This window comes from Vipera ursinii (genome assembly GCF_947247035.1).
Source record: "Vipera ursinii genome assembly, chromosome: Z".
NCBI lineage: Eukaryota > Metazoa > Chordata > Lepidosauria > Squamata > Viperidae > Vipera > Vipera ursinii.
In genome coordinates this window covers 43,119,654-43,145,030 of record NC_139517.1, presented here as the reverse complement: position 1 = coordinate 43,145,030, position 25,377 = coordinate 43,119,654, and the positions used below count along the sequence as shown (strand labels likewise).

Below are 25,377 nucleotides of genomic sequence, written 5' to 3'. Positions count from 1 at the left end.
TTTTCACCACACGGCACCGTGTTTTGTCACCTGGTGCCCTGTTTTTACCACGCACTGTCCCATTTTCGCCACACAGTGCTCCGTTTGCCTAGCGGTGGCAGCACTAGCGCAAGTGGGGGTGAGTGCATGCACATACATGCACGCACTGACCAGCCTGTTCCATGGCCCAGTGGCCAGTAGGCCACAGCTTGGTAGTGGGCTGCAGCCCACAGGTTGGGGCCCCCTGGTATATGTAGTATGTTTAAATGTGTGTTATGTATGTGTACACTTTGAGAGGAAGCAACTAAATTTCATTTTTAATGTGTGCCATTGTGCCCAGAGTAAAAAATGACAATAAATGTTATCTGTCTGTCTGCCTGCCTGCCTGCCTGCCTACCTATCTATTCTTCTGGTTTTAGAAATTTTCTTTTGGATTCATAACTCTCAATCTGATGGATGGCTGATTTGGGTGCAGCTCTGTGCTCACAGATCTGACTGCCAATAACCTATGGATGTACAGTATTCTAGACCCAGAGAATGTTGCTTTTCCTCTGGTTAACTGCAGAAGACCCAGCCAGTTACTGAGAATGTCAAAAAATTGCCTTCCTAAATATTCCTAAGTCTCCTCAGGGTGCCTCCGGTCAGAGAATGTCTCCCCAGGGGGAGGGCCTTCTCTGTGGGCGCTCCGGCTTTATGGAATCAGTTGCCGGTCGAGCTCCAGATGGCACCTGACCTTCGCTCCTTCCGACGCGGTCTGAAGACCCATCTATTTGAACAAGCCGGCCTGGCCTGATGGGGGATGTGTTGGGGTTTTAATGGGGATTTTTATATTATTATTGATTGTTTTAGCTGGGCTACTATTTAATTCTTTTTAATTTTTGTATTCTGTATTTTTATATATGCCCTGTTCACCGCCCTGAGTCCTTCGGGAGAAGGGCGGTATACAAATATAATAAATGAAAATGAAATGAATGAAATAAGTTATTCATAAGGATGATTGTGTGCAGGAAGTGATACATTAAATAATTACACCTAGAAGTATCAAATATGTAGCACTTGTTACACCTCATTATGAATTCCAGTCTTACTTCTTGTTAGCAATTACTTTTTGGTTGCAAAGTTAGGAAATTCTGTAGTAATTTCTGCATTGCTTGATTGGGCTCATTGTCAATCTCCTCTGACAAAAAAGAGTCTCGTGGTAATTACTCATCCTCCAAGTGAGCTGTAAATTGTCTAACTTGTTGCTCTGAGGCTGTCTCATTTACGTGGAAAACCAGCATGTGTGGAAATGCTGGAGTAAGGCAGTGGGGGGAATCAGTGGTGATAATCTTACGTTTACCAGCTTGCTTACTAACTGTATGATGTTAGTATTTTATCAGAATGTAAGAAAGCTTCCTGAAGTCAATAATGGGGTACACAGGGACCAGTAAAATCAAAACAAATTCAGACAGAATAGGTAGTGTTTTTGATATTTACAGTACAGACATACCTCAGAAATATTTTGGGTTCAGTTCAGACCATCACAATAAAGCAAATATCACAATAAATGAGTCATACTGTAATCTATTATGTATGCCAGACATGTCAAACACAAGGCCCGGGGTCAGAACTGGCCCGCGAAGTGGTTTCATGTGGCCCGCGAAGCCATCCTGGAAACAGTGAGGGAATGGCCCCCACTGCCATGGCCCTGGCCCAGAGACCCTCCTTCTGCCAGAGACCCTCAGATCTGTCCCACTCCTGCCCAGGCCCCCATAGGCACCCTTGATGTGAACGATGTAGAGCTGGCCACGCCCACCCAGTAGGCCATACACACTCTAGCCACGCCCACCCAGTAGGCCACACCCACCCTGGCCATACCCACCTGGCTCCTTGAAGGCAACCGCAATGCTGATGCGGCCCTCAATGAAATTGAGTTTGACACCCCTGATGTATGCAATACGTAAAAACCCCAAAGTACCTGACTTACTTTTTTTAGTATATTGTAATGCAAAAAATACTACTCATCATCTGACTCTTCTGTAAGTTAATAGTCTTTTTGCGGGTAGCTGTTCCATCACTAAACTGTGTCCAACTCTTCGCTACCCCATGGAGCAGAGCATGCCAGCCCCCTCCTCCACTCTCCCTGAGTCTGCTCAAAGTTATGCCCACTGCATAGATGACCCTATCAAGCCATCTCATCCTCTGCTATCCCTTTCTCCTTTTGTTTTCAATCTTTTAGAGTTTTTTCTTCTCATTAGACAAAGTATTTGATCTTAAGCTTCAGTTTCTGCCCTTCCAAATTTTTACTGATAGAGGCTTTGTTAAAAAAAAAAAAGCAGTATCTTTAAGCCACCTGTGTTTGTACTGAATCCATTAAATATCCAAAAGACAAAAATCAGCTGCTGGCATGTAATATAAATAAAACAGAGGTTTCTTCCGATATTACTAGAGAGAAGCCATTGAACTTTACACTTTGGGGAAAGGTGAATACTCTCAAAATGAATGAATGATGGAAAAAATGGGGAAGAAAAAGGAGATAGAGGAGATAAAGTGAGGGAAGAGGGAAAATAAAATAAGACAAGAAACAAAAAGCAGTATTTTCTGATTCTTTTTTTGGGGTGGGGGGTGGGGTGCAGTAAGATATCTATTAAAATTATAGTATCAACTTTCTGTTTATACCAAATAGTAATTGCTGGCTGTCTCTGTAGCAGTAACTCATGTAATTGTCAAAACTGAAAGTCAAAATTTATTTATTTTTTCTTTTTAACGCAGAAAGTCCAGAACAGAAAACGTATTTGTATTCTTGTCCTTAATTAGTTCACTCAGTTTGATCATCTCCTCCTGCCCATCATCTTTTCAATCCATTCCTCTGTTGTGAACGTTAATGCTTCTTTCCATCCCATTCTTTCCATTCTACCCATCAACATATACAGCAACAAAGTTTCATCCCCCCCTCTTTCTTTACCCAATAGTCCTAGAAGTACAGTTTCCAGTTTCCACTGTAAGTCCATGTTTAAAATCTTCTGAATTAAACCATAAATCTGTTCCCTATATTTCTTTATCTTACCACAGGTCTGTCACATGTGATAAACAGCAACCTCCTTACACTTGCATTTACAATAGATGTTCAAAACACCCTGATACATCTTCAATAATTATCTGATGTTAAATATCACGAGTACATCATTTTATAAAATCTTGAAGAATATAATTCAACATGACTTTCCATCCTTCAGCCCATATATTTTCCCATTCCTCTAGCATTATATCATAATAAAAATTCCTTGCACATCAAATCATACAGTGCACGTCTGACATATTTACTTTCTAGGTTCAGCTGTAACAGCATTTTATAAATATTATCTATAGAATGCTAATCATTAGTACAAAATATTTAATTTAATTAAATTTATTAATATTTCTATACCGCCCTTCTCCCGAAGGACTCAGGGCGGTGTACAGGGCAAGAATAAAACACAGAATTACAAAAGTTAAAAAGTAATTAAATACATGCCCATTAAAAAACAGTTAATACATAATAAAAACCCCAATAAAATGACAATAAAAACCCCACCAATCCCCCCTCAGGCCAGGCCGGCTTGTTCGAACAAGTATATTTTTAGATTGTGGCGAAAGGAGCGAAGATCGGGCGCCGTCCGGAGCTCAACCGGTAACTGGTTCCATAGTTCCGGGGCGCCCACAGAGAAGGATCTCCGCCTGGGGGCCACCAATCGACATTCTCTGACCGGTGGCACCCTGAGGAAGCCCTCTCTGTGGGAACACACAGGGCGGAGGGAAGTTGATGCCGGCAGCAGGTGTTCCCTAAGGTACTCCGGACCCCTGCCATGTAGGGCTTTAAACACCATTACTAGTACCTTGAATCTCACCCGGAAGACAACTGGTAACCAATGCAGCTCACAGAGCAGAGGTGTGACATGGGAGTATCGGGAGACTCCCAACACAACTCTCGCGGCTGCATTCTGTACCAGTTGGAGCCTCCGGGTGGTCCTCAAGGGAAGCCCCATGTAGAGAGCGTTGCAGTAGTCTAGACGAGAGGTTACGAGTGCGTGGGTGACCATGCATAAATCATCCCGGCTTAGATAGGGCCGCAACTGGCGCACCAGGAGAACCTGGGCGAAAGCCCCCCTAGTCACAGCCACTATGTGATCTTCCAAGGTGAGCTGTGAATCTAGGAGGACTCCCAAGTTGTGAGCCCTATCTACGGGGGGTAATAATTCACCCCCCGTAGAAAGAGATGGAATATCCGAATAGACCCGGGATGAAGGTATGCAAAGCCACTCAGTCTTGTCAGGGTTGAGTTGAAGTCTGTTCCTCCCCATCCAGACCCGAACTGCCTCCAGGCAACGGGACATCACGTTGAGGGCATCACTGGGGTGAATATGAAATTTAAGAGCTTGAAAACCACAATATATTTTTATCCAAAGTAAATATTTCAGTTGTACATAGATAGATCAGTGACACGTACAGTCTTCTAACTCTAAATATTCTTTTGATTTCAGAATAGATTCACCTTGAATAAAGGATATTATTTCATTTATAAACCTACCAATTGGAGCTCACTATTTCCTTTTTTTTAAAAAAAGAATTTTTGAGGTTAAACCCAGAGATATTTCAGAAAAAAAATTATTAGTATTTATTCCAAGCATTACACTCCTGCACATTCTACATGTCTAACAAAGTGATTCTTAAAATCTAAATTCATTTTTATTTTAGCATACCTTAGGTAGGTATGCCATCAGTTCATGAGCTTCCATATCCAATATCCTCTTATTCTTTACGGTCATCCACTCCTTTAGTAAAACCATACAACATGTCTTTGATATCCTGAAACAATTTATACTTACCGGTAATTCTTTGGGGGTTTTTACTTGCAAATAAATTTAGAAATTTGCCATTGCTTGAATGGAGCCTCTGTCATCAGTTTTGGCAAGGTCTGAAATAAAAATAATGTCTTTGGTAGGACATCTATCTCAAGTATGAAGATCCTACCCAACTGAGATAGTTGCAATTTACAACACCTTTGTAAGTCTTTCTTAGTATCATTCCAAATGGGTATATATTAGAGTTTGTAAGTTTTCATGGTCATGTGCACCTATATTCTTGATTGATATTTTTATTTTCTGTTTATTTATTTTACAACCAGCCAAAGATCCAAAATCATTTTTCATCAAATGTTCCACAATATTTTGGGGATCTTACAACTAAATCATCACAAAGGCTTTTAACGTATAAATCTCTTTCTTGATTTTCACACCAGTTATTTTGTCATCTCAACTGATATCTCTATTCAAAACAACTAGGACTAAAATAAAGAGCAGTGGTGATAGGGGACAACCCTTCCTTGTGTCCTTTTGTATCTTACATATTTTAGTCAATTTTCCATTAATAATATTATGTGCATGTTGGGAATGTGCAACTCAAACTAATACCTTGAATGAATTGTTCTCCAAAATCCATTTCCTCCAAAAACCTGAAGAAAACTATATCATCATGCTTACCTATTATCAAATATTAAATACTGGAAGCCAACAATTATTTGTTTTATTTTTCTGTCTTGGGCAACCCCCGGTCCATGGACCAGTACTGGGCCACAGCATGCCAGCAACTGGTCTGCACAAACAAGTGAAGCCCCATCCACAGGATGCAGGCAGCACACAAAACCACTCCCCCTCCAGTCCACGGAAAAACCTCTCTCCATGTAACCAATACCTGGTGCCCAAAAGGTTAGGGACCTCTGATATAGAGCACCTTTGCTCTATAGTATTAGGACCCAAACATACTGTATAAAACTATAGTATCTGTACAAACAATTACATCAGTCAGAAAATTATGGAATGTAATATTTGTAATAAAAAACATTCAGCCCCTTTTCTTGTGCTAAATTAAGTTTATGGGGAAGTAGAATTTTATAAACTGGGGAAAAGATGATGATATGGACAAATTGGATGGAAGCAGGGATACTGAGTTTGGATCAATTGCCAGATGGTGAAGATGAATTTCTAATATACCCAATGCCAATATTTGCAGTAACAACTTTTGTTAACAACATTATTTGGATCAGTAGCACTCTCAACTTTTGAGGCATTGAGATACTAGAACAACTTAAATCCTTTGAAACTAAAAAAGAATTACCGTATATACTTGAGTATAAGCCGAATTTTTCAGCCCACTTTTTGGGCTGAAAAATTCCACTTCGGCTTATACTCCAGTCAACAAAAAAACTTACCGAGGACTTGTGCGCGGCCGAGGCTTTGGTGCTTCCGGAATTGCGCGCACCTCTCCCAAGCAGCCGCCGTCCGGAGACCTGCCGAAGTTTGGGGAGGTTTGGGGAGGTGCGCGCGCACCTCCCCAAACCTCCCCAAATGTCGGCAGGTCTCCGGATCTCCGTGCCTTGCCTGCCTGCTTCTTTCCGCTGCGGAAAGAAGCAGGCAGGCAGGTCACGGAGATCCGGAGACCTGCTGACGTTTGGGGAGGTTTGGGCACCTCCCCAAACCTCCCCAGGCAGGTCTCCGGATCTCCGTGCCTTGCCTGCCTGCTTCTTTCCGCTGCGGAAAGAAGCAGGCAGGCAAGGCACGGAGATCCGGAGACCTGCCGACGTTTGGGGAAGTTTGGGGAGGTGCCCAAACCTCCCCAAACGTCAGCAGGTCTCCGGATCTCCTCCCCAAACCTCCCCAAACGTCGGCAGGTCTCCGGATCTCCGTGCCTTGCCTGCCTGCTTCTTTCCGCTGCGGAACAAAGCAGCCTGAACGAAGCAGCCTGCCTGCTTCTTTCCGCTGCGGAACGAAGCAGCCTGCCTGCTTCTTTCCGCTGCGGAACGAAGCAGCCTGAATGAAGCAGGCTGCTTCTTTCCGCTGCGGAAAGAAGCAGCGTTCTTTCTGCAGCGGAAAGAAGCAGCCTGCCTGCTTCTTTCCGCTGCGGAACGAAGCAGCCTGAACGAAGCAGGCTGCTTCTTTCCGCAGCGGAACGAAGCAGCCTGCCTGCTTCTTTCCGCTGCGGAACGAAGCAGCCTGAACGAAGCAGGCTGCTTCTTTCCACTGCGGAAAGAAGGCTGCTTCTTTCCGCTGCGGAAAGAAGGCTGCTTCTTTCCGCAGCGGAAAGAAGCAGGCAGGCTGCTTCGTTCCGCAGCGGAAAGAAGCAGGCAGGCTGCTTCGTTCCGCAGCGGAAAGAAGCAGCCTGCTTCGTTCAGGCTGCTTCGTTCCGCAGCGGAAAGAAGCAGGCAGGCAGGGCACGGAGGTCTGCTTCTTTCCGCAGCGGAAAGAAGCAGGCAAGCAGAGCACGGAGGTCAGCTTCTTTCCGCAGCGGAAAGAAGCAGGCAGGCAGGGCACGGAGGTCCGGAGACCTGCCGACGTTTGGGGAGGTTTGGGGAGGTGCGCGCGCACCTCCCCAAACCTCCCCAAACTTCGGCAGGTCTCCGGACGGCGGCTGCTTGGGAGAGGTGCGCGCGATCCTGGAAGCACCGAAGCAAGTCCTCGGTAAGCTCCGGGCGGTCACTTGCTTCGCGTCTCCTGAGGGAAGGGGGGGCGACTGGAGCGGGCGTGTTTCCTCGCCTGCTGGGCGCCGCGATTTGCCCGGGGAACGCGCGTGCCCCGATTGGCAGCGTGGAGCGAGGAAGCGGACAGCCAGGGCTTCCCCGAGAGCCGTGGCCACACAGGGTATTCCTGTGTATTCAGGCTTGCAAAATGGCGGATCGAGCCTCTGCTGGCGGCAGAGGCTTGCAGAACGGCGGATCGGCTTATACTCAAGTCACCAACTTTTTCCAGTTTTTGGGGGTGAAATTGGGGGTCTCGGCTTATACTCGAGTCGGCTTATACTCAAGTATATACGGTACCCTTGTATTAGGTTGTTGTTTTTTGTTTTGGTTTTCTGTCACAATTTTAAAAGCAATTAAACCCCCCCCCTGTGAAATGTAATAAAGCAAAGCAAAATAAAATGAGGTATTCTTGCAGTTTCTTTTAGGTTCATTTATATTTCTAAAACTGCCCCGGTCCATGCCATCATGGGCAAAATTACTGGATAAGAATAATCATGAAAAAATGCAATCTTTTCTTAGCCTGTGGAAGATTTTTTCTCTCAGTCTTGTAGTTATAGGAGCCATATGCTGGTGATGACCTATAAAGCCCTAAATGGCTTGGGTCCGGGATATCTGAGGGAACACCTGCTGCCGGCATCAAGTTCCCTTCATCCTGTGCGCTCCCACAGGGAGGGTCTTCTCAGGGTACCGCCAGTAAAAGATTGCCGGCGGATAACACCCAGGGGGAGGGCCTTCTCTGTGGGTGCGCCTGCCCTTTGGAACCAGCTCTCCATAGAGCTTAGGACTGCCCCTGACCTTCGCTCATTCCACCGGGACCTGAAGACTTGGCTCTTTGAGCTTTCTGGCCTGGACTGAGAGTATTAATTGGGGTTTTAATTGGATTTTAATTGGGGTTTTATATTTATTCAAGGTCTAAATGTAATTATTTTAACTGTTCTTTTGTAATTGTTGTATTGTTATTTAAAAAACCTTGTGAACTGCCCTGAGTCCTACGTGAGAAGGGCGGTATATAAGTCTAATAAATATAAAGAAAGATAATAAAGATATGGAGCAAAGACAATGGCATGGCCTAAAGGTTTGATTGAGAGGCTTAGAGGTCTGCCCTTGGCCTATGTACTGAATTTTACTAACTACATTTCTTAAAATATTATCCTTGGTGCTTTTCCAGGTATGGAAACCTCATAAACTAAGTGGCATCTTTTGTCTGACAAAATTATTTTTTTCAAGTATTTCAGATGTTTTATTTCTGCTACTATATTGTTGTGATTTGCTCTGTACTTAATTCAAATGAAGTTAAGATAGCTCAAACTACTTTTTATTGCTATATAAAATACAGTTTTTTTCATAGAAACACTAATCTTGCTACTAAAGCATGGATAAATTATACAGTTGGACATTACTAACATATGGTGCTACCTCACAGAATTAACAAATTCGTTCACAGTATTATTTAATTGGGATTCCCAGGTGAAGGAATTTTGTGCATAATTTTTTTTAAGAAAATGAATCTAAATAAAATGAAAATGCCTCTGTCCAATTACAGAATGCATTTTTTTTTATCCTGAGTAAGAATGGAAGAAGAGCTTTATTGCATCACTGGTTATTTGCCATTGTCTCTTTTGCAATATTTTCCTTCTGCTTTTGCACTTTCCATAGGCTCACTTTTCAGATGATGCATTGATGTTGGTCATGGGTTCAGACAGCCACATCTACTCAGTAAATCTCACAATATGGGAAGATAGAGCCAAGCTATACCAGTAGTAGTATTACATTTTTGTGCAATCTATGTGAAATGCCCAGCTCAATCTTATTTCAGCTGTACTTCCCACAGCATCTGAATCATTTCATTACTACATCATAGAAACTGTCAGTGTGTATTGCAGAAGAAATTCCTTGTATCTATATTTAACCTTGGTGTCCTTATGTAAGTTTTCCAGCCCTCCAAGGTCAAAAACTGCAAGACATTCTACTCATATGTCATCTTGTTTTCACTAACATTGTTCTGAATGCTATTTATACCTTGTCAAATGTTTTTGCCTCAGATTCTGGCAAAATATCACATATTTCTGCCACTGAGTATTGGAATTCAGAGGAGGACATAGGACATTACATGCACTTAGCTAAACTCTAATGCACATATAGTTTTTATCTTCAGATTTTCAAAAACCGAAGAGTCACTTAACCCCAAATTATAACTAATGGTCTTTCTGTTTTTATCTCCCATTCTTCCCTTCCTATTTACTATTTTTCACTTCTCATTCTCGTAAAAAAAGAAAAAGAAGAAACAAATCTAAAACATAGGTTTAAAATGTTATTGCGTGAAATTGTCTTTTTTTTTGTCCCAATATGCATAAGAGTTGCAATTACCATATTTTCCGGCGTATAAGACGACTGGGCGTATAAGACGACCCCCTACATTTCCTGTTAAATTATGGGGTTTGGGCTATACTCGCCGTATAAGACTACCCCTCTTCCAACGCACACCAAATAAAAATTAAAAAACATCAGATTTGATTTTAATATGGTAATTTTAATTCAAATGCTTATGACATGCAGGTGCTTAGTAGGAAAACTGTCACTTATAAACATAAGGCTGTTTGTCATCAAACATGTAAACATAAAACAGTGCAAGTGGATTAAACTATAATAATAATAATAATAATAATAATAATAATAATAATAATAATAATAATTAGTAGTAGTAGTAGTAGTAGTAGTAGTAGTTGGAGGGGACCTTGGAGGTCATCTAGTCCAACCCCCTGCTCAGGCAGGAAACCCTATACCATTTCAGACAAATGGCTGTCCAGTCTCTTCTTAAAAACTTCCAGTGTTGGAAAATTCACCACTTCTGGAGGCAGGTTGTTCCACTGGTTAATTGTTCTAACTGTCAGGAAGTTTCTCCTTAGTTCTAGGTTGCTTCTCTCCTTGACTAGTTTCCATCCATTGCTTCTTGTCCTGCTTTCAGGTGCTTTGGAGAATAGCTTGGCTCCCTCTGCTTTGTGGCAGCCCCTGAGATATTGGGTCACTGCTATCATGTCACCCCTCACCCTTCTCTTCGTTAAACTACACGTACCCAATTCCAGCAACCGTTCCCTATTTTCCTAATTCACTTTTTCACTTTTCCTAATTCACTCTAAAGCTTTCCCTGCGCAGAGCCTTACGTAAAACCAGCTGCCTGCAGTTAGTGCAGGTTCGCATCCCACCAGGCTCAAGGTTGACTCAGCTTTCCATCCTTCCAAGGTAGGTAAAATGAGGACCCAGATTGTTGGGGGCAATAAGCTGACTTTGTAATAATGCTGCTTGGGGGTGGTGGTGAAAGCCCTAATAAACAGGCATATACACAGAATGAAGGCTATTGCTAAGCACATTGATTTGTGCTTTAAATTGTAAGCCACCCTGAGTCTTCGGAGAAGGGCAGGATATAAATGGGATTTTTTAAAAAAAAGACCAAATGGGAGATCCGCTCCAGGTTTTCCAGCCAGCCCGCCCAGTTCCTGAGTCAAATGTGTCCTTAGAGTTAAGCGCTGCTCTGGCTGCTGCCTTCCCCACCTGCCTTTCAAGTTGGGATATACTACAGCTGCTCTTCAACTTTAGAAAGAAAGACGCCCAGACCCCAGCCTGTAAAAAATCACAGACTGCCATGGAGAGAAGAGGAAAATGAGCTTTCACCAGCTTCTCCATTTCAGGAGTATCTGCAGGACTTTGGTCACAAGAATAAGATGGCAGCTGCAACAGTATGAACAGTTTTTTTTATGAGTGTTGACTGTTTTAACCACATCATACAGATACTCATGCTCCATTTGCAGTCTTTCCCAATATTTTGCCAGGATGCTTAATTTCTTTTACCTCAGTGTACATACCTGGATACTGAAAGGTCTGCCCCTGCTCTGGTTTCCCTCTTCTCTCCTTGGGCTCCGGTTAGGTTTCCACCAATTTCTAAGGATTTATGTCTTCTCCTTTAGGAAGGGCAACTGTATCTTACTTATCTTGTGTAGCAGCAAGGGAACACCCCCTTTTTGTTGAAAAACACTAATGGGATAAGACAGTGGAATGGCACACAAAAAGTAACAAAATACAGTTTGTGAGCAATTTATTTATTTATTTATTTATTTGATTTGTATACCGCCCTTCTCCCTAAGGACTCAGGGTGGTGAACAGTGACATAAATGTCAAAATGAATTAAATTGTTCCCAAAATAAAACCTGATACATTCTGGTTTTGTTGGGGCATCAGCAATTTCAGGAACCCCCATCTTTTTTCTAATTGGTAGGAAAATAAAGCTCCAGAACAGCTGTTGCTTTCTGTTGTCTGTATAATTCTAAAAAAAAACACAGCAGCCTTAGTTTATGGGATTTAGGTCTATAAACATTTACTTTAGAGTACAGTTTGTTGAATTCTATAGATTACCTCTGTGTAGGACTGTTAGTTTGGAACAGTCAGTTGCTTTTAATTGCTAAACCCCCGCAGATTGCTAAACCCCCACAGTTTAAGGCTATTTTCATGACATTTTCCTCCCTTGTTTCAAACTTGATTTTGGAAATCTCCTGCATGAATCTCCCTTGCTGCAAGATCCAAGATTCTTCTCATAAATAACTTCAGGTTTGAAAGTGAATGGAAACTTTGTGCATATATAAAACATAGAAGTGGGAATACTTGCTGTCTAGTAGGAAAAAGTATGCAATATTGGTTATGGGATTTCCTTCCCAACAGATTCTAAGCTAATAAAATCCACCTTATATGGTAGAAGTGGCATACTGATGTGCTTTTATCACTGCTTCATATGTGAATTTCACAAAGGATATAGAAATCTACAAGGGATAGCATGCTCTTTGAAAAGATAATTCTGTGTTAAACACATCTGTTAAATCCCTGGCTGACCCTGTAGTTAGTCATACACATCCTTTTGACCTATTGTCACTCAGCTGGCTATAAACAAAATCCTCAAAACACAGATGGGATTTGTGGGATGGATAAAGAAAAGTACAGAAAGTGACAAGTTGATCTGCCCAAAACCAAAACTTTTGTAGTCTTCTCTGCTTTGTATTTAAGCATCAGAGCCAGGAGAAATATTTTTTTAAACAACAGTGATGATGTGGTTGTTCCTGGTTAAAAGATCAGCTAAAATCTCTAGCTGTGCCCAAAAGCTAGGAAAGTAGGCAGTGCCTTTTCCCTCTCCAAAACAGCTGGAAAAAACGATAACATGGTGTGTGCTGGCGCTTTCGTTGTATTTACTGTATTGGAATGATGATGACAGTAACACAACTGCAGCTTTCTCTATGAGGAGTCAGCTGCATTGCAAAGATAAATCTTTGCCCATTTTTGTACCGACAGCATTCCCAACTTTTCTTTCTCCACCCCATTGCATTCCAGCACTCCATGGGTTTGCATGACCTCTGCAAAAATTACACCACTCCCGTGTTCCTTCTTGGAACAAATAACAATGACTTCCTTCCTTCAAAGTGGAGCCATGTAGGCCAGGAGCAGGACATTTCTCACCATGAACAGAAATTATTCTTCCTGAAGTACAGAAAACAAGTCCACTTTTCACTTTAGAGATTTAGAAACGATATTTTCTCTACCGCCTACCCACCATTCTTCACTCTTTTATTTCTCCACATTACTCTGTTCTGTAAGATATGTCCTGTTATCTATCTCTGAGCTGAGAGGCATTCTCCATTTTTCTTATTCACTTGAAAAACATTCATCACATAATGCATTTTTCTCATTTACTAAATTCCATTTACTAAATTTTCCAATTTTAATTATTTCTTCCCCAACTGCTCTTACTGTTATCAGTTTCAGCTGAACTTCTCTGTGTGTGTATGTGTGGTGCAGATTTTCCATTAGTGAAGATCTTGTATCAGGAGGAAGTAGCATTGAGGTGTTAAAGAAAAGAAATGTGTGTATATCCTTTAAATTGCCCTACATTCCACTCAGTTGTTAGAGAGAAAGGGAGAGCTATTCCTGTTAGCTGTTTTGGAGTTACAGTTAACTAGGGCAGTGTTTTTCAACCACTGTTCCGCAGCACACTAGTGTGCCGCGAGATGTTGCCTGGTGTGCCATGGGAAAAATTGAAAAGTAATTATAAAATACTTTCTTTGTGTTTATTTGATTCCTATTCAAGAGAATTACTTTATATATAGTCAATATAGGCACAGAGTTAAATTTTTTAACATTTTCTAATGGTGGAGTGCCTCGTGATTTTTTTCATGAAACAAGTGTGCCTTTGCCCAAAAAAGGTTGAAAAACACTGAACTAGGGTACCACCTTGTGTTTAGGCAAAATGTCTCAGTTGTGTCTTAGTATTCTAGCTGGGGGTAATTTCAATGGATTAACTTAGCTTGCTTGAAAAGTTAGAGGGAGATTCTTCTGTACCTCTCAGTTCTTCAGGTAAGTGTCTAGTTTAGGCATTGTTACTCCAGGTGAAGCAACACAAGCAACTGCTGGATGAGCTGTCTGGTCTCTTCTCCCCATTAGGCAGACCAAGCAGGGTCTATGACAACTCGCCACAGCCAATTTGACTCAGCCAATCACCACAGATAACTTGTTGCGGAACAATTCAACAATTCAATTTAATTATTTAAAATAGTAAAATAAATATTTTTTGTCATTCAGATTTCATTTTGGCATCTTTTTTAATGATTATGTTTTATTATTTTTTGATATTAACGTAGCTCTTGTCCCGCAGCAAGTTGTCCTGTGGCTAGTTGGCTGCGGCAAGTTGTCCCATTCCCGACCAAGCATACTACTTGGAGTTACCTTTTAAGTATAAAAATAATACAAGAAGAAAAGGCTGGTCTTTTCCTATCCTGAGCCCAGTAAGCTTCTTTAATCTAGCAACCATTTTTAACCTAATCTGATTCTAATTTCGTTTTTCTGTAGTACAAATTGTCTGTTTACAATTAGTTGCTCTAGGGCTAGAACATGAAGACTTTAATAAAGTACAGAAAGTGACAAGTTGATCTGGCCAAAACCAAAACTTTTGTAGTCTTCTCCGCCCTGTGCGTTCCCACAGAGAGGGCCTCCTCAGGGTGCCTCCAGTCAGAGAATGCCTGCTGGTGGCCCCCAGGGGGAGGGCCTTCTCTGTGGGCGCCCCGGCTTTGTGGAATCAACTGCCGGTTGAGCTCCGGATGGCACCAGATCTTCGCTCCTTCCGGCGCGGGTTAAAGACCCATTTATTCGAACAAGCTGGCCTGGCCTGATGGGGAGTCAGGGTTTTAATGTTTGTATATTTGGATTGTTTTAATTTGGGCAATAATTTAATCCTTTTTTAACTTTTGTACTTTTGTATTTTTATTCATATGCCCTGTTCACCGCCCTGAGTCCTTCGGGAGAAGGGCGGTATAAAAATTTAATAAACTTAAACTTAAACTTTAATAAACATATGGAAGCAGCAAATTGTGCTCTATACTAGTCTGTTGATCACCCAGAGAGGGAGCTGCTTTGAGCCCCTTCTTTTCTTAAAGCTATATAACAGAGTTATTTAACCAGTGTGCTTCCAGAAACTCAAGTGGCAGTGTGCTTCCAGGGAAGTCTGAAGCCAAAGGGAAGAGAGAGCACAATAAATATGCCTATTTTGGGGAGACCCAGAATGTAAAGAGGGCTGCTTTCATAAAGGAATGTTCTCAGTTTCTGTAGGGGGGAAAAATGGAGGGGAATGCATGGGAATACTTTGGAAGAGGGTCTGGATGATTGCCAGGTACTTGAATAATTGATATTCTTTCAAGAATGCATCATAGAGTCAGTCTGGTGTAGTGGTTAAGTCATCAAGCTAGAAACATGAAGACTGTGATTTCCAGTCCCACCTTAGACACAAAACCAGCTGGGTGATTTTGAACAAGCCACTTTCTCTCTGCTTTAGGAAGCAAACAATGGCAAACCACTTCTGAAAATGATGCCAAGAAAACTTCAGGGACTAATCCAGGCAGTCATCAGGAGTCAACATACCCACACATATCTATGTATGTGTGCGAGTGTACACACACACACACACACACACACACACACACACACACACACACACACACCAGGTATCATATCAGTGCAGTTCATACCTCTACTTGTACAAATTTCGAAGCTGCATTTGCTTGACTGACCCATATGTATATATACTGCATGTTTTTTGTATATGTAAACATATATGAAACATTTAAAAACTCAAATTATTTGCCAAGATATATTACTGTAGAATGATTTTCAAATTACATAATACTTTATGCAGAAGTGTTTCTCTTTCTAAAAAATGTTATAATAGATTCATTCAGATATTTTAATATTTATCTTGAATAATCCAGATCTCAGCAATGTGTGGTTTTTCTGCAATGATTTTGCTGCTTTCCTTCTATTTTTTAAAATTATATCCAAATGAATCTTATCTCTGAGTCTGTTTCTATTATTTTGCTCATCTATTTAGAGGAACTGAACTATTTCTGCTGGTAGATTTCAGGAAATGCTATTCTGCTAGACAAGTGGCAGACCAGGCGTGGGAGAGAAAAATACCTGCCCCACCTGCTTTTGGAATGTCTCTTTGTTTTGAATTTTTTTGTGTTATCCAAACATTTAAACTATGAAAGCCCCAGCAGAAAGTGGAGGATAATAATTTAGTAAGAAATATAAAGCTCCTTCAACACAATTGCCCTCCCTGAATGTGGCAGAAAAATCAGTCTTTAATTTGGCTATTAAGCCTTTTAACTGGAGATTAAATATTGAGTATAATCCCTATATATTTGTCCCTTTGGGCATCATAAACTGGCAATAGGGATTAACCATAGTTTTTGTCTATTTTTCAGGAATAAAAGGTACAATAACTTTGCATCCTATGGATTAAAGTATCCATCTCAATATATTTAGTCATATGCATCCTGTAAATGGACATATTTACTGTGTGTGGAAATTCATTGTTTGTATTTCCATTTTTATTTTCCTCATTCCAAATATAATGCTGCTCTTTTTTTTGCTTTCATTTTTAGAAAGTTTAAACCGCAATGAAAAGTAATATAGAGCTACCTCTCTCTTCTGTGCATTTTGCCAGTGTTTCTATGTTTTCCATGTTCCAATCATCTTCTGAAGGCTGAAGATGAACTATAATTATAATGCAGGGAGATTAAATATATTGAATTGTTGCTTGGCTACTAAATATAAGAGCTTAGGTATAGTTTTATTTAAAAATACAGACTTGCTTGGGCATGTGACAGTAAAATTGCCTGTGATAACTGTCAGTCAGGTAGTCTTGTTATCCATCTCTGTCAATGGGTAATTTACTAGGCCAGACATACATTCTTCTCATGAGGAGCAACTGTCCAGGATGCTTGTGGGTGGTCTCACAATATCTTCTTTGTCCAGAAAGGCGACAGCCAGCCATTCTTGGTCCTTCATGGATGTCAGCTATAGATCCTTACCTGGAAACAAAACTACTGGGATTTCTGAAAAGATTTTAATTGCTAATAGGGTAACATAACCAAATCTTGAAAAGTTGTAAAAGCAATTTTCCAGATGAATTTATTCCTGATATAAAGGTGGAGTTAGTTTCAATGTTTCTTCCTCTCCTGAACAAAATCACATACTGCAACTCCCTGTAATAACAGTTTTCCTCTTTCTGCCATGCTCTTAATATCTATTAGACATCCTATCACAACTATGCAAACCCACCTTCCCTCTTTTTATATAAAATGCTGAAATTGCCTTACATTAATTATTCTCCCATTCTTTTCCACTACTTCCACTGTACTGGTTTTCTTTCCAGAGAATATCTGATTAGAAACACATTGAAAAACTGCACAATGTTTTTGATGTATAAATACTAAGACCAGGCGTGGGAGAGAAAAATACCTGCCCCACCTGCTTTTGGAATGTCTCTTTGTTTTGCATTTTTTTCTGTTATCCAAACATTTAAACTATGAAAGCCCCAGCAGAAAGTGGAGGATAATAATTTAGTAAGAAATATAAAGCTCCTTCAACACAATTGCCCTCCCTGAATGTGGCAGAAAAATCAGTCTTTAATTTGGCTATTAAGCCTTTTAACTGGAGATTAAATATTGAGTATAATGTGGAGTTCCTCAGGGGTCGGTCCTCTCGCCTCTCCTGTTCAACATCTATATGAAACCGCTGGGTGAGATCATTCGTGGTTTTAGAGTTGGGTATCATCAGCTTTTCTTTTCGACCCCAAACCACCCCAGTGATGCCCTCACCGTGATGTCCCGTTGCCTGGAGGCGGTTCGGGTCTGGATGGGGAGGAACAGACTTCAACTCAACCCCGACAAGACCGAGTGGCTTTGCATACCTTCATCCCGGGTTTATTCGGACATTCCATCTCCTTCTATGGGGGGTGAATTATTACCCCCTGTAGATAGGGCTCGCAACTTGGGAGTCCTCCTAGATTCACGGCTCACTCTGGAAGACCACATAGGAGCTGTGACTAGGGGGGCTTTCGCCCAGGTTCGCCTGGTGCGCCAGTTGCGGCCCTATCTAAGCCGGGATGATCTATGCACAGTCACTCACGCGCTCGTGGCCTCTCGACTAGACTACTGCAACGCTCTCTACATGGGGCTGCCCTTGAGGACCACCCGGAAGCTCCAACTGGCACAGAATGCAGCCGCGAGAGTTGTGTTGGGAGTTTCCCGATACTCCCATGTTACACCTCTGCTCCGTGAGCTGCATTGGTTGCCAGTTGTCTTCCGGGTGAGATTCAAGGTACTAGTCATGGTGTTTAAAGCCCTACATGGCAGGGGTCCGGAGTACCTCAGGGAACACCTGCTGCCGGCGTCAACTTCCCTCCGCCCTGTGCGTTCCCACAGAGAGGGCCTCCTCAGGGTGCCACCGGTCAGAGAATGTAGATTGGTGGCCCCCAGGGGGAGGTCTTTCTCTGTGGGCGCCCCGGAGCTATGGAACCAGTTACCGGTTGAGCTCCGGACGGCGCCCGATCTTCGCTCCTTTCGCCGCGATCTGAAAACATACCTGTTCGAACAAGCCGGCCTGGCCTGAGGGGGATTGGTGGGGTTTTACTATCATTTTATTGGGGTTTTATTAATGTATTTATTGTTGGGCATGTATTTAATTACTTTTTAATTTTTGTAGCTTTGTGTTTTATTCTTGCCCTGTACACCGCCCTGAGTCCTTCGGGAGAAGGGCGGTATAGAAATATTAATAAATTAAAATTAAATTAAATTATAATCCCTATATATTTGTCCCTCTGGGCATCATAAACTGGCAATAGGGATTAACCATAGTTTTTGTCTATTTTTCAGGAATAAAAGGTACAATAACTTTGCATCTATGGATTAAAGTATCCATCTCAATATATTTAGTCATATGCATTCTGTAAATGGACATATTTACTGTGTGTGGAAATTCATTGTTTGTATTTCCATTTTTATTTTCCTCATTCCAAATATAATGCTGCTCTTTTTTTGCTTTCATTTTTAGAAAGTTTAAACCGCAATGAAAAGTAATATAGAGCTACCTCTCTCTTCTGTGCATTTTGCCAGTGTTTCTATGTTTTCCATGTTCCAATCATCTTCTGAAGGCTGAAGATGAACTATAATTATAATTCAGGAATTATAATTATAGGACAGGAATTATGTTTCAGCATATCCAAGTCACAGTGGCTGTTCAAACCTGGAATGACTTACATTTGCCAATTTGAACAGATTTGCCCATCCCCTTAGTCATCAAACTAAATATTCCTCTACTTTCCAGTTAGGTAGAGTTATCCATCTAGAGTTAGGGTTAGGATAAACTTGTTGATGTGGAAGGCTTCTTGCTTACCGATAGGATACAAACATGATGCGTAGTCTTAGTTTTCTTGCCTGATTTCAGGTTTACTATCACAGTATGTATACCTCCTAATTTTAAGACATAAAATCCCAATAAGATGCAAACAAAATATTTTAAAAAAATATCTGTCACTGTCCTAAGTTAAACGTCTCCGAATGTCCTGTGGAAAAGGACTTCTTTTTCCATCTGTTTGTTAAAGGATGAGAAGGTGACCTCAGGAGGCCAGCTGTTTCTGAATGAGGAAAATATTACTTTCTGGATCCTGAACCCCACAGATTTTCATGAGCAGGCATTTAATACATCCTCTCATAGCTAGAGAATATATGAAAGTGTAGGGTAGAAGATCTTCTAAGGCCATTGTAGGGAACAACTAGCACCTTGGAAGCTTGGAAGTCTACTAGCAGCTAGAGCAACTCCTGCTTATTAGTAATTATACTGTTGAAATAGGTAGGCCAGATCAAAAGGTAGGTGGCTACATTTGATGCCAACTATAAATTCCAAGTTTGCAATTCTTTCTTTGCATGAGATTCAGATCTTGAGAATGGCAGTTTCTGGCTAGTCTTTGCTATTATCAAAATCTATGCTGTCATTGGAGTACAGTACAACAATTTGGATCAATAGATTCAGGACCCAGTAAAGACATGACTTGCTCTATATGATTTTGATCTTGATTTGATTCATCAACCCGAATAAATTGCCTTTTTGAGTAATTGCCTGTGCTTTGTCTTTTGGATGTGAAACCTGACCATCACCCTGCTTTTGTCTTTATCTTCTTCTGATCTTTGGATTTGCCTGCTCTGGAAATTGAGTATTGACTCATTTTTTTATTGCATCATTGTTCTGAATCATATTGGTGTTGACAAAGAATCAGAAGATGTGCAGTTTAGACATTGATAATTCTGTCTTAAGAAGTATTGTGAGACTTTCCAAGCTACACATAAAATGATTTTTTTTCCCAAAATGTCAGGATACAGGCTTTTTAAAACCAAAAGATGGGGAGAAAGGAAACTTGCAACTGTAGTGTTTTCTTGCCTCTTGAATTCTTCTAGATGGTGTTAGCTAATTGTAGATAAGTGAAAATTTCATTTGTCCTAGTGTTTTACAAGTTCCAAGGTTTGCCCAGAAAGCAAAGTTCCTGGAGCTGAGTTCTAAATCATGGTAAAAGGCAATGCCTCCTACTCTTTTATTTCAGGATGCACATTAAGTACCACATTTGTTTAATCTTTTCCCCCTGCCACCTTCTCTCCAGGCTTGACAGATGATGAAGATATTAAAGTCATGCTGCAAGGAACCTTTTTCTGGAAAGTCAAGACTTATCAGCCCCAGAAACAAAGGCTGTTCCGGCTTCTTGAAGATGGGATGTCCATTTGGTTTGAGACTCGTTTTAAAAAGGCTCACTCCAAACATATTTGTAAGTTTCAAAGTATTTACAAGTGTTTGATGCTGAATTTTACTAAGTGTATTAATCCCACCTGTTTAAATTAAATTCTTATGATTTAGTATTGGCAATATTTCTGGCCTAAACACTTAGAAAAATCGTACTGTTTCTTATTCCAGAATTAAGAATTCAGACATCTTTCTGTCTTTGACAGTTCAATGTTGATACGCAATAAGTTGGAAAATTGATGTTGATGAGAAAAGATGGTAATTCATGAAATTTGGCATGGAAAAAGACTATAGTGATAGAGAGAAAAGGACGTACACAAACACACATGCACAAATCTTTCTAATTATGGGTCAAGTATTATAGGATTCCTTCTGATCTACAGCTTCAGAGATTTCCACCATTTTGGGATAAAATGTTAATATATCGTCGTAGAGATTGTTTATTTGAGATCCTTATTGGATGCCCCGATCAGTGTCTGTGACAAAACAGAAAAAAGATAGGCCTGTCCATCTTTTAAAAAAATCCTGGCTTTGTCTTTGACAGTATTATTTCCTCACAGGTATAGCTAGATTTTGTTTTTCCTGGGATTAATGTAATTCAATATAAAACTCTCATCAGATCATTTTAATTCAAGCTTTTCTTGTTTGTAAACACTAGTTGTCATTTTCAGCTTCCCATCTGAGTCAGATATGAAATGTTTATTCAAATATGGAAAAATGGAGCTTGAAGGCAGATCAAAATTACTTTCATATCTTTTTACAAAAGATTAATGATTTTCAGTTGATATAGAATACCACACAGACTTTGTTATACAGAGTAAAATATTTCAGCAATCCTATCACATTTTAGTTTACCAGATCCCAGATAAAACAATGACAGCAACCATCTTAACTTTAATTAATTTCACGTGGGCTTATATTTCTCACCATTTTTTCCTTTTATTGTTAAAATTTTTAAATGTTTTATACAATATCTGTGGGTCTGGTAATCCAATTTGTATAAAGAAAATGAAAACAAACAAAGGTTTAACTCTAAAAAATAGTGCTCATTACGTTTGTTCTTTCTCTGTCTACTATTTTTCTTAGTGCTTATAACTATATCAATATTCATTAAATAATGAAGCCTTTTAATTCTGATCCTCTTCTAAGGAAAAAAGTTGCAGTGATAGACAAAATTTGCATTAATTTAATTTCTATCTACCACACTGTTAATTGTGCTGTAATTAAATAAGGCTTACAGGTGATATTGAACTGTATAAAAAATTCAGAATTTATGTAATAATGTTTAAGGAGTTAAATGTTTGTTTTACTTCAGTGAAAAGTTTCTGCCATACATGACTTTAAATCTTTGATTAAGATATGTGTTTACTTATGAACTCTGAAGTGGACCACCATTTTTCCACATGGTCAGAATTAAATATGTTGTTTAAGGACTGAGTTATTATATAATGGATATGACTTATGTTTTTGCATTCTTCCATTTTATTTTTTTGTTTCTGACTTATCTTTTTACCTATACTGAAAACAATTAAAATATTCTTTAAAAAGAAAAAAGGAGGAGAAAGAAGGAAGAGAGGAATCAATTATATAAAAAGAATTATGGCTGAGGACTTCCTCATTCATGGCTTAGTCTGTTAATTTGTAAAAGTAACTCTTCCCATTCACAAACAAGAAATACTTGTACTCTCCTGACTCCTGTATGAGTTACTCATGGTTGATTCCTCTGAGAACAGGGTGTGACATAGGAAGGCATGTGTTTAATTGTTTTCTTTGGACATTTTTTTTTACTTGATAGGGGTAGGGCAATGCCTCAATAGAATGCATTTTGAAAGGTAACCACTTTATTAGGACAGGGTGAGGCAAGGGCAAATTGCAGGGAGATTAAATATATTGAAATGTTGCTTGGCTACTAAATATAAGAGCTTAGATATAGTTTTATTTAAAAAATACAGACTTGCTTGGGCATGTGATAGTAAAATTGCCTGTGATAACTGTCAGTCAGGTGGTCTTGTTATCCATCTCTGTCAATGGGTAATTTACTAGGCCAGACATACATTCTTCTCATGAGGAGCAACTGTCCAGGATGCTTGTGGGTGGTCTCACAATATCTTCTTTGTCCAGAAAGGCGACAGCCAGTCATTCTTGGTCCTTCATGGATGTCAGCTATAGATCCTTACCTGGAAACAAAACTACTGGAATTTCTGAAAAGATTTTAATTGCTAATAGGGTAACATAACCAAATCTTGAAAAGTTGTGAAAGCAATTTTCCAGATGAATTTATTCCTGATATAAAGGTGGAGTTAGTTTCAATGTTTCTTCCTCTCCTGAATAAAATCACATACTGCAACTCCCTGTAATAACAGTTTTCCTCTTTCTGCCATGCTCTTAATATCTATTAAACATCCTATCACAACTATGCAAACCCACCTTCCCTCTTTTTATATAAAATGCTGAAATTGCCTTACATTAATTATTCTCCCATTCTTTTCCACTACTTCCACTGTACTGGTTTTCTTTCCAGAGAATATCTGATTAGAAACACATATTGAAAAACTGCACAATGTTTTCGATGTATAATACTAAGAGCCCTCTTTCTGAAATCATCAGTCAGACTAGGAGTTCACCCACAAGGATAATCAAAAGTAACTACTATACTGTACCTTTTCCTTCTTTATGTTGCTATGTTAGACATGGAGATTTAAATCCCACAAACTAGAATTCTCAAAAATACTAACTGATCCACATATATGGTGAGATAGAAGTGAAAGGCATTTCTTAAATAGTGGGAAGTATTGAAAGGCAAACTGGCCAATATGTCTAGGATTGGGTTTCACTTGAACTGAAATGCTGATACGTTTAATTAATTAATTAATTAATAATTAATATGCTGCCCATCTTGTGGTTCAAGGTGACTTTGAGCAGCTTACAATATAATAAAACATACAGATATAAAAACAATTATAAAAACAATATAAAATTACAAAAAAAATCATTAACCAACTTTTAAAGTTTTTCCTGAAGACCAGGAGGGAGGGGACGGATCTCGCCTCCAATAGCAAGATGCTCCTAGGAATGGTGGCTGTGGCACAAGAGACTCTTCTCCTGCACTCCACCTGCCACAATTACATGGATGATGGGGTCTGCAGTCTGTCCATTATGTCAGCATGAGTAGGGTGGGCAAGCTCATTTGGAAAAGATGTCTCCTATAATGCAAAGGATTATAGAGCAGCATTCCCCAACCTTTCTAGATTCATAGACAGGCAGTGGCAGTAGCAGCAGTAGAGAAGGGATGGTTTTGTGCGTGCAACCTAGCTCCCATGCATCCACAAATGATGCTTGGCACCCTTGCCCGCTGCTTGCATGGCCCAGGTGCCAATGGGCCGCAGACTAGTATACAGTGGTGGGATTCAGCCGGTTCACACCAGTTCGGCTGAACCGGTAGCTAATTTTGTCCAGGCCCAGAATAGACTTCCAGAAGCGGCATCCACACAGAGAAACGGTTGTTCACATATTTGAATCCCACCACTGCTGGTATAGTCCACAGCCCAGTACGACTCCTATTATACAGCAATGTTATACTACTGATAGTTTATTTATTTAGATTCATATCTCATCCAACTCAAATGACTCTAGGTGAAGATAACAAGTAGAGCTCCTGTGAAATCATAACTATTTGCCAGCTGTTTGCAAGAAATTATTTGTAAAAAATTAAAATATTCTTTTTTTAATTTGTTAAAATATATTGTTTCCATGAAAAATATTTTATGTTAATATCTAATGGATAATATTGTTATTTTTGCATGAATGAATAAACATTCTATGAATGTGTCAATTTTAGTTTTTAATATGGTAAATGGATCAATACAGGTCTACCTCAACTAACAACAGCTTGTTTAATGACCATTCAGTTACAATGGCACTGAAAAAAAGTGACTATTTTCCACATGACTGTTGCAGCGTCTCCATAGTCTTGTGATAAAATTCAGAGGCTTGGCAACTGACTCATATTTATGGTGGTTGCCATATCCCAGGGTTGTGTGATCACCTTTTGTGACCTTCTGACAAGCAAAGGTTTGAGGTTTGGTTCGGGGGCGCAGTTGGGCTTGCTGCTGGTGTACGTTTCGCCTAGTCACACAGCGGCAGCCCTGCCTGAGCTACTCGATGTCCTCTCCGGTTTGGTGATTGAGTTCCCCAAACTTTTAGTTTTGGGTGACTTCAATCTACCATCCCTGGGAGGGTCATCTGAGTTGGCTCGGGAGTTCATGGCTTCCATGACGGCCATGGACCTGACACAGGTAATTTCTGAACCAACTCATGAGGGAGGCCACACCCTGGACCTAGTTTTTTTATCTGGACGATGGTTGGATGATCTTGGTGGGGGCTCTCCATTTATCATGCCCCTGTCATGGACGGATCATCACCTCCTGCGGCTGGTCTTCCGTTTTACCACCCCCCGCCGTGGGGATACGGAACCAATTAGATGGTACCGCCCCAGGCGCTTAATGGACCCCGATGGGTTCCAGGCAGCGCTGGGATCCCCACCTGCTTCCGTCGCTCACAACTCGGCGGATGCCTTAGTGGAAGCCTGGGAAAGGGCAGTCACTGAGGCACTGGACCGAGTTGTACCCTTGCGGCCCCTGACCCGGTGCAGATCCCAACGAGCTCCATGGTTCTCCGCGGAGCTCCGGGAGATGAAGCATCGGAAACGG

General features: G+C 40.6%; 1 protein-coding gene across 2 annotated transcripts in view; it reads left to right on the top strand.

The window, feature by feature from the left end:
• The window catches only part of PLCD3 (phospholipase C delta 3), a 250,539-nt gene that overhangs the window by 22,115 nt on the left and 203,047 nt on the right, over nucleotides 1-25,377 (top strand). For both annotated transcript variants that reach the window (XR_014494095.1, XM_083376305.1), the window contains exon 2: nucleotides 20,532-20,693. Coding sequence is in view for 1 of the 2 variants with exons in the window: in XM_083376305.1 (XP_083232431.1) it covers nucleotides 20,532-20,693 (162 nt within the window). In the remaining variant the exon portion in view is untranslated. The remainder of the gene's footprint in view (nucleotides 1-20,531; nucleotides 20,694-25,377) is intronic.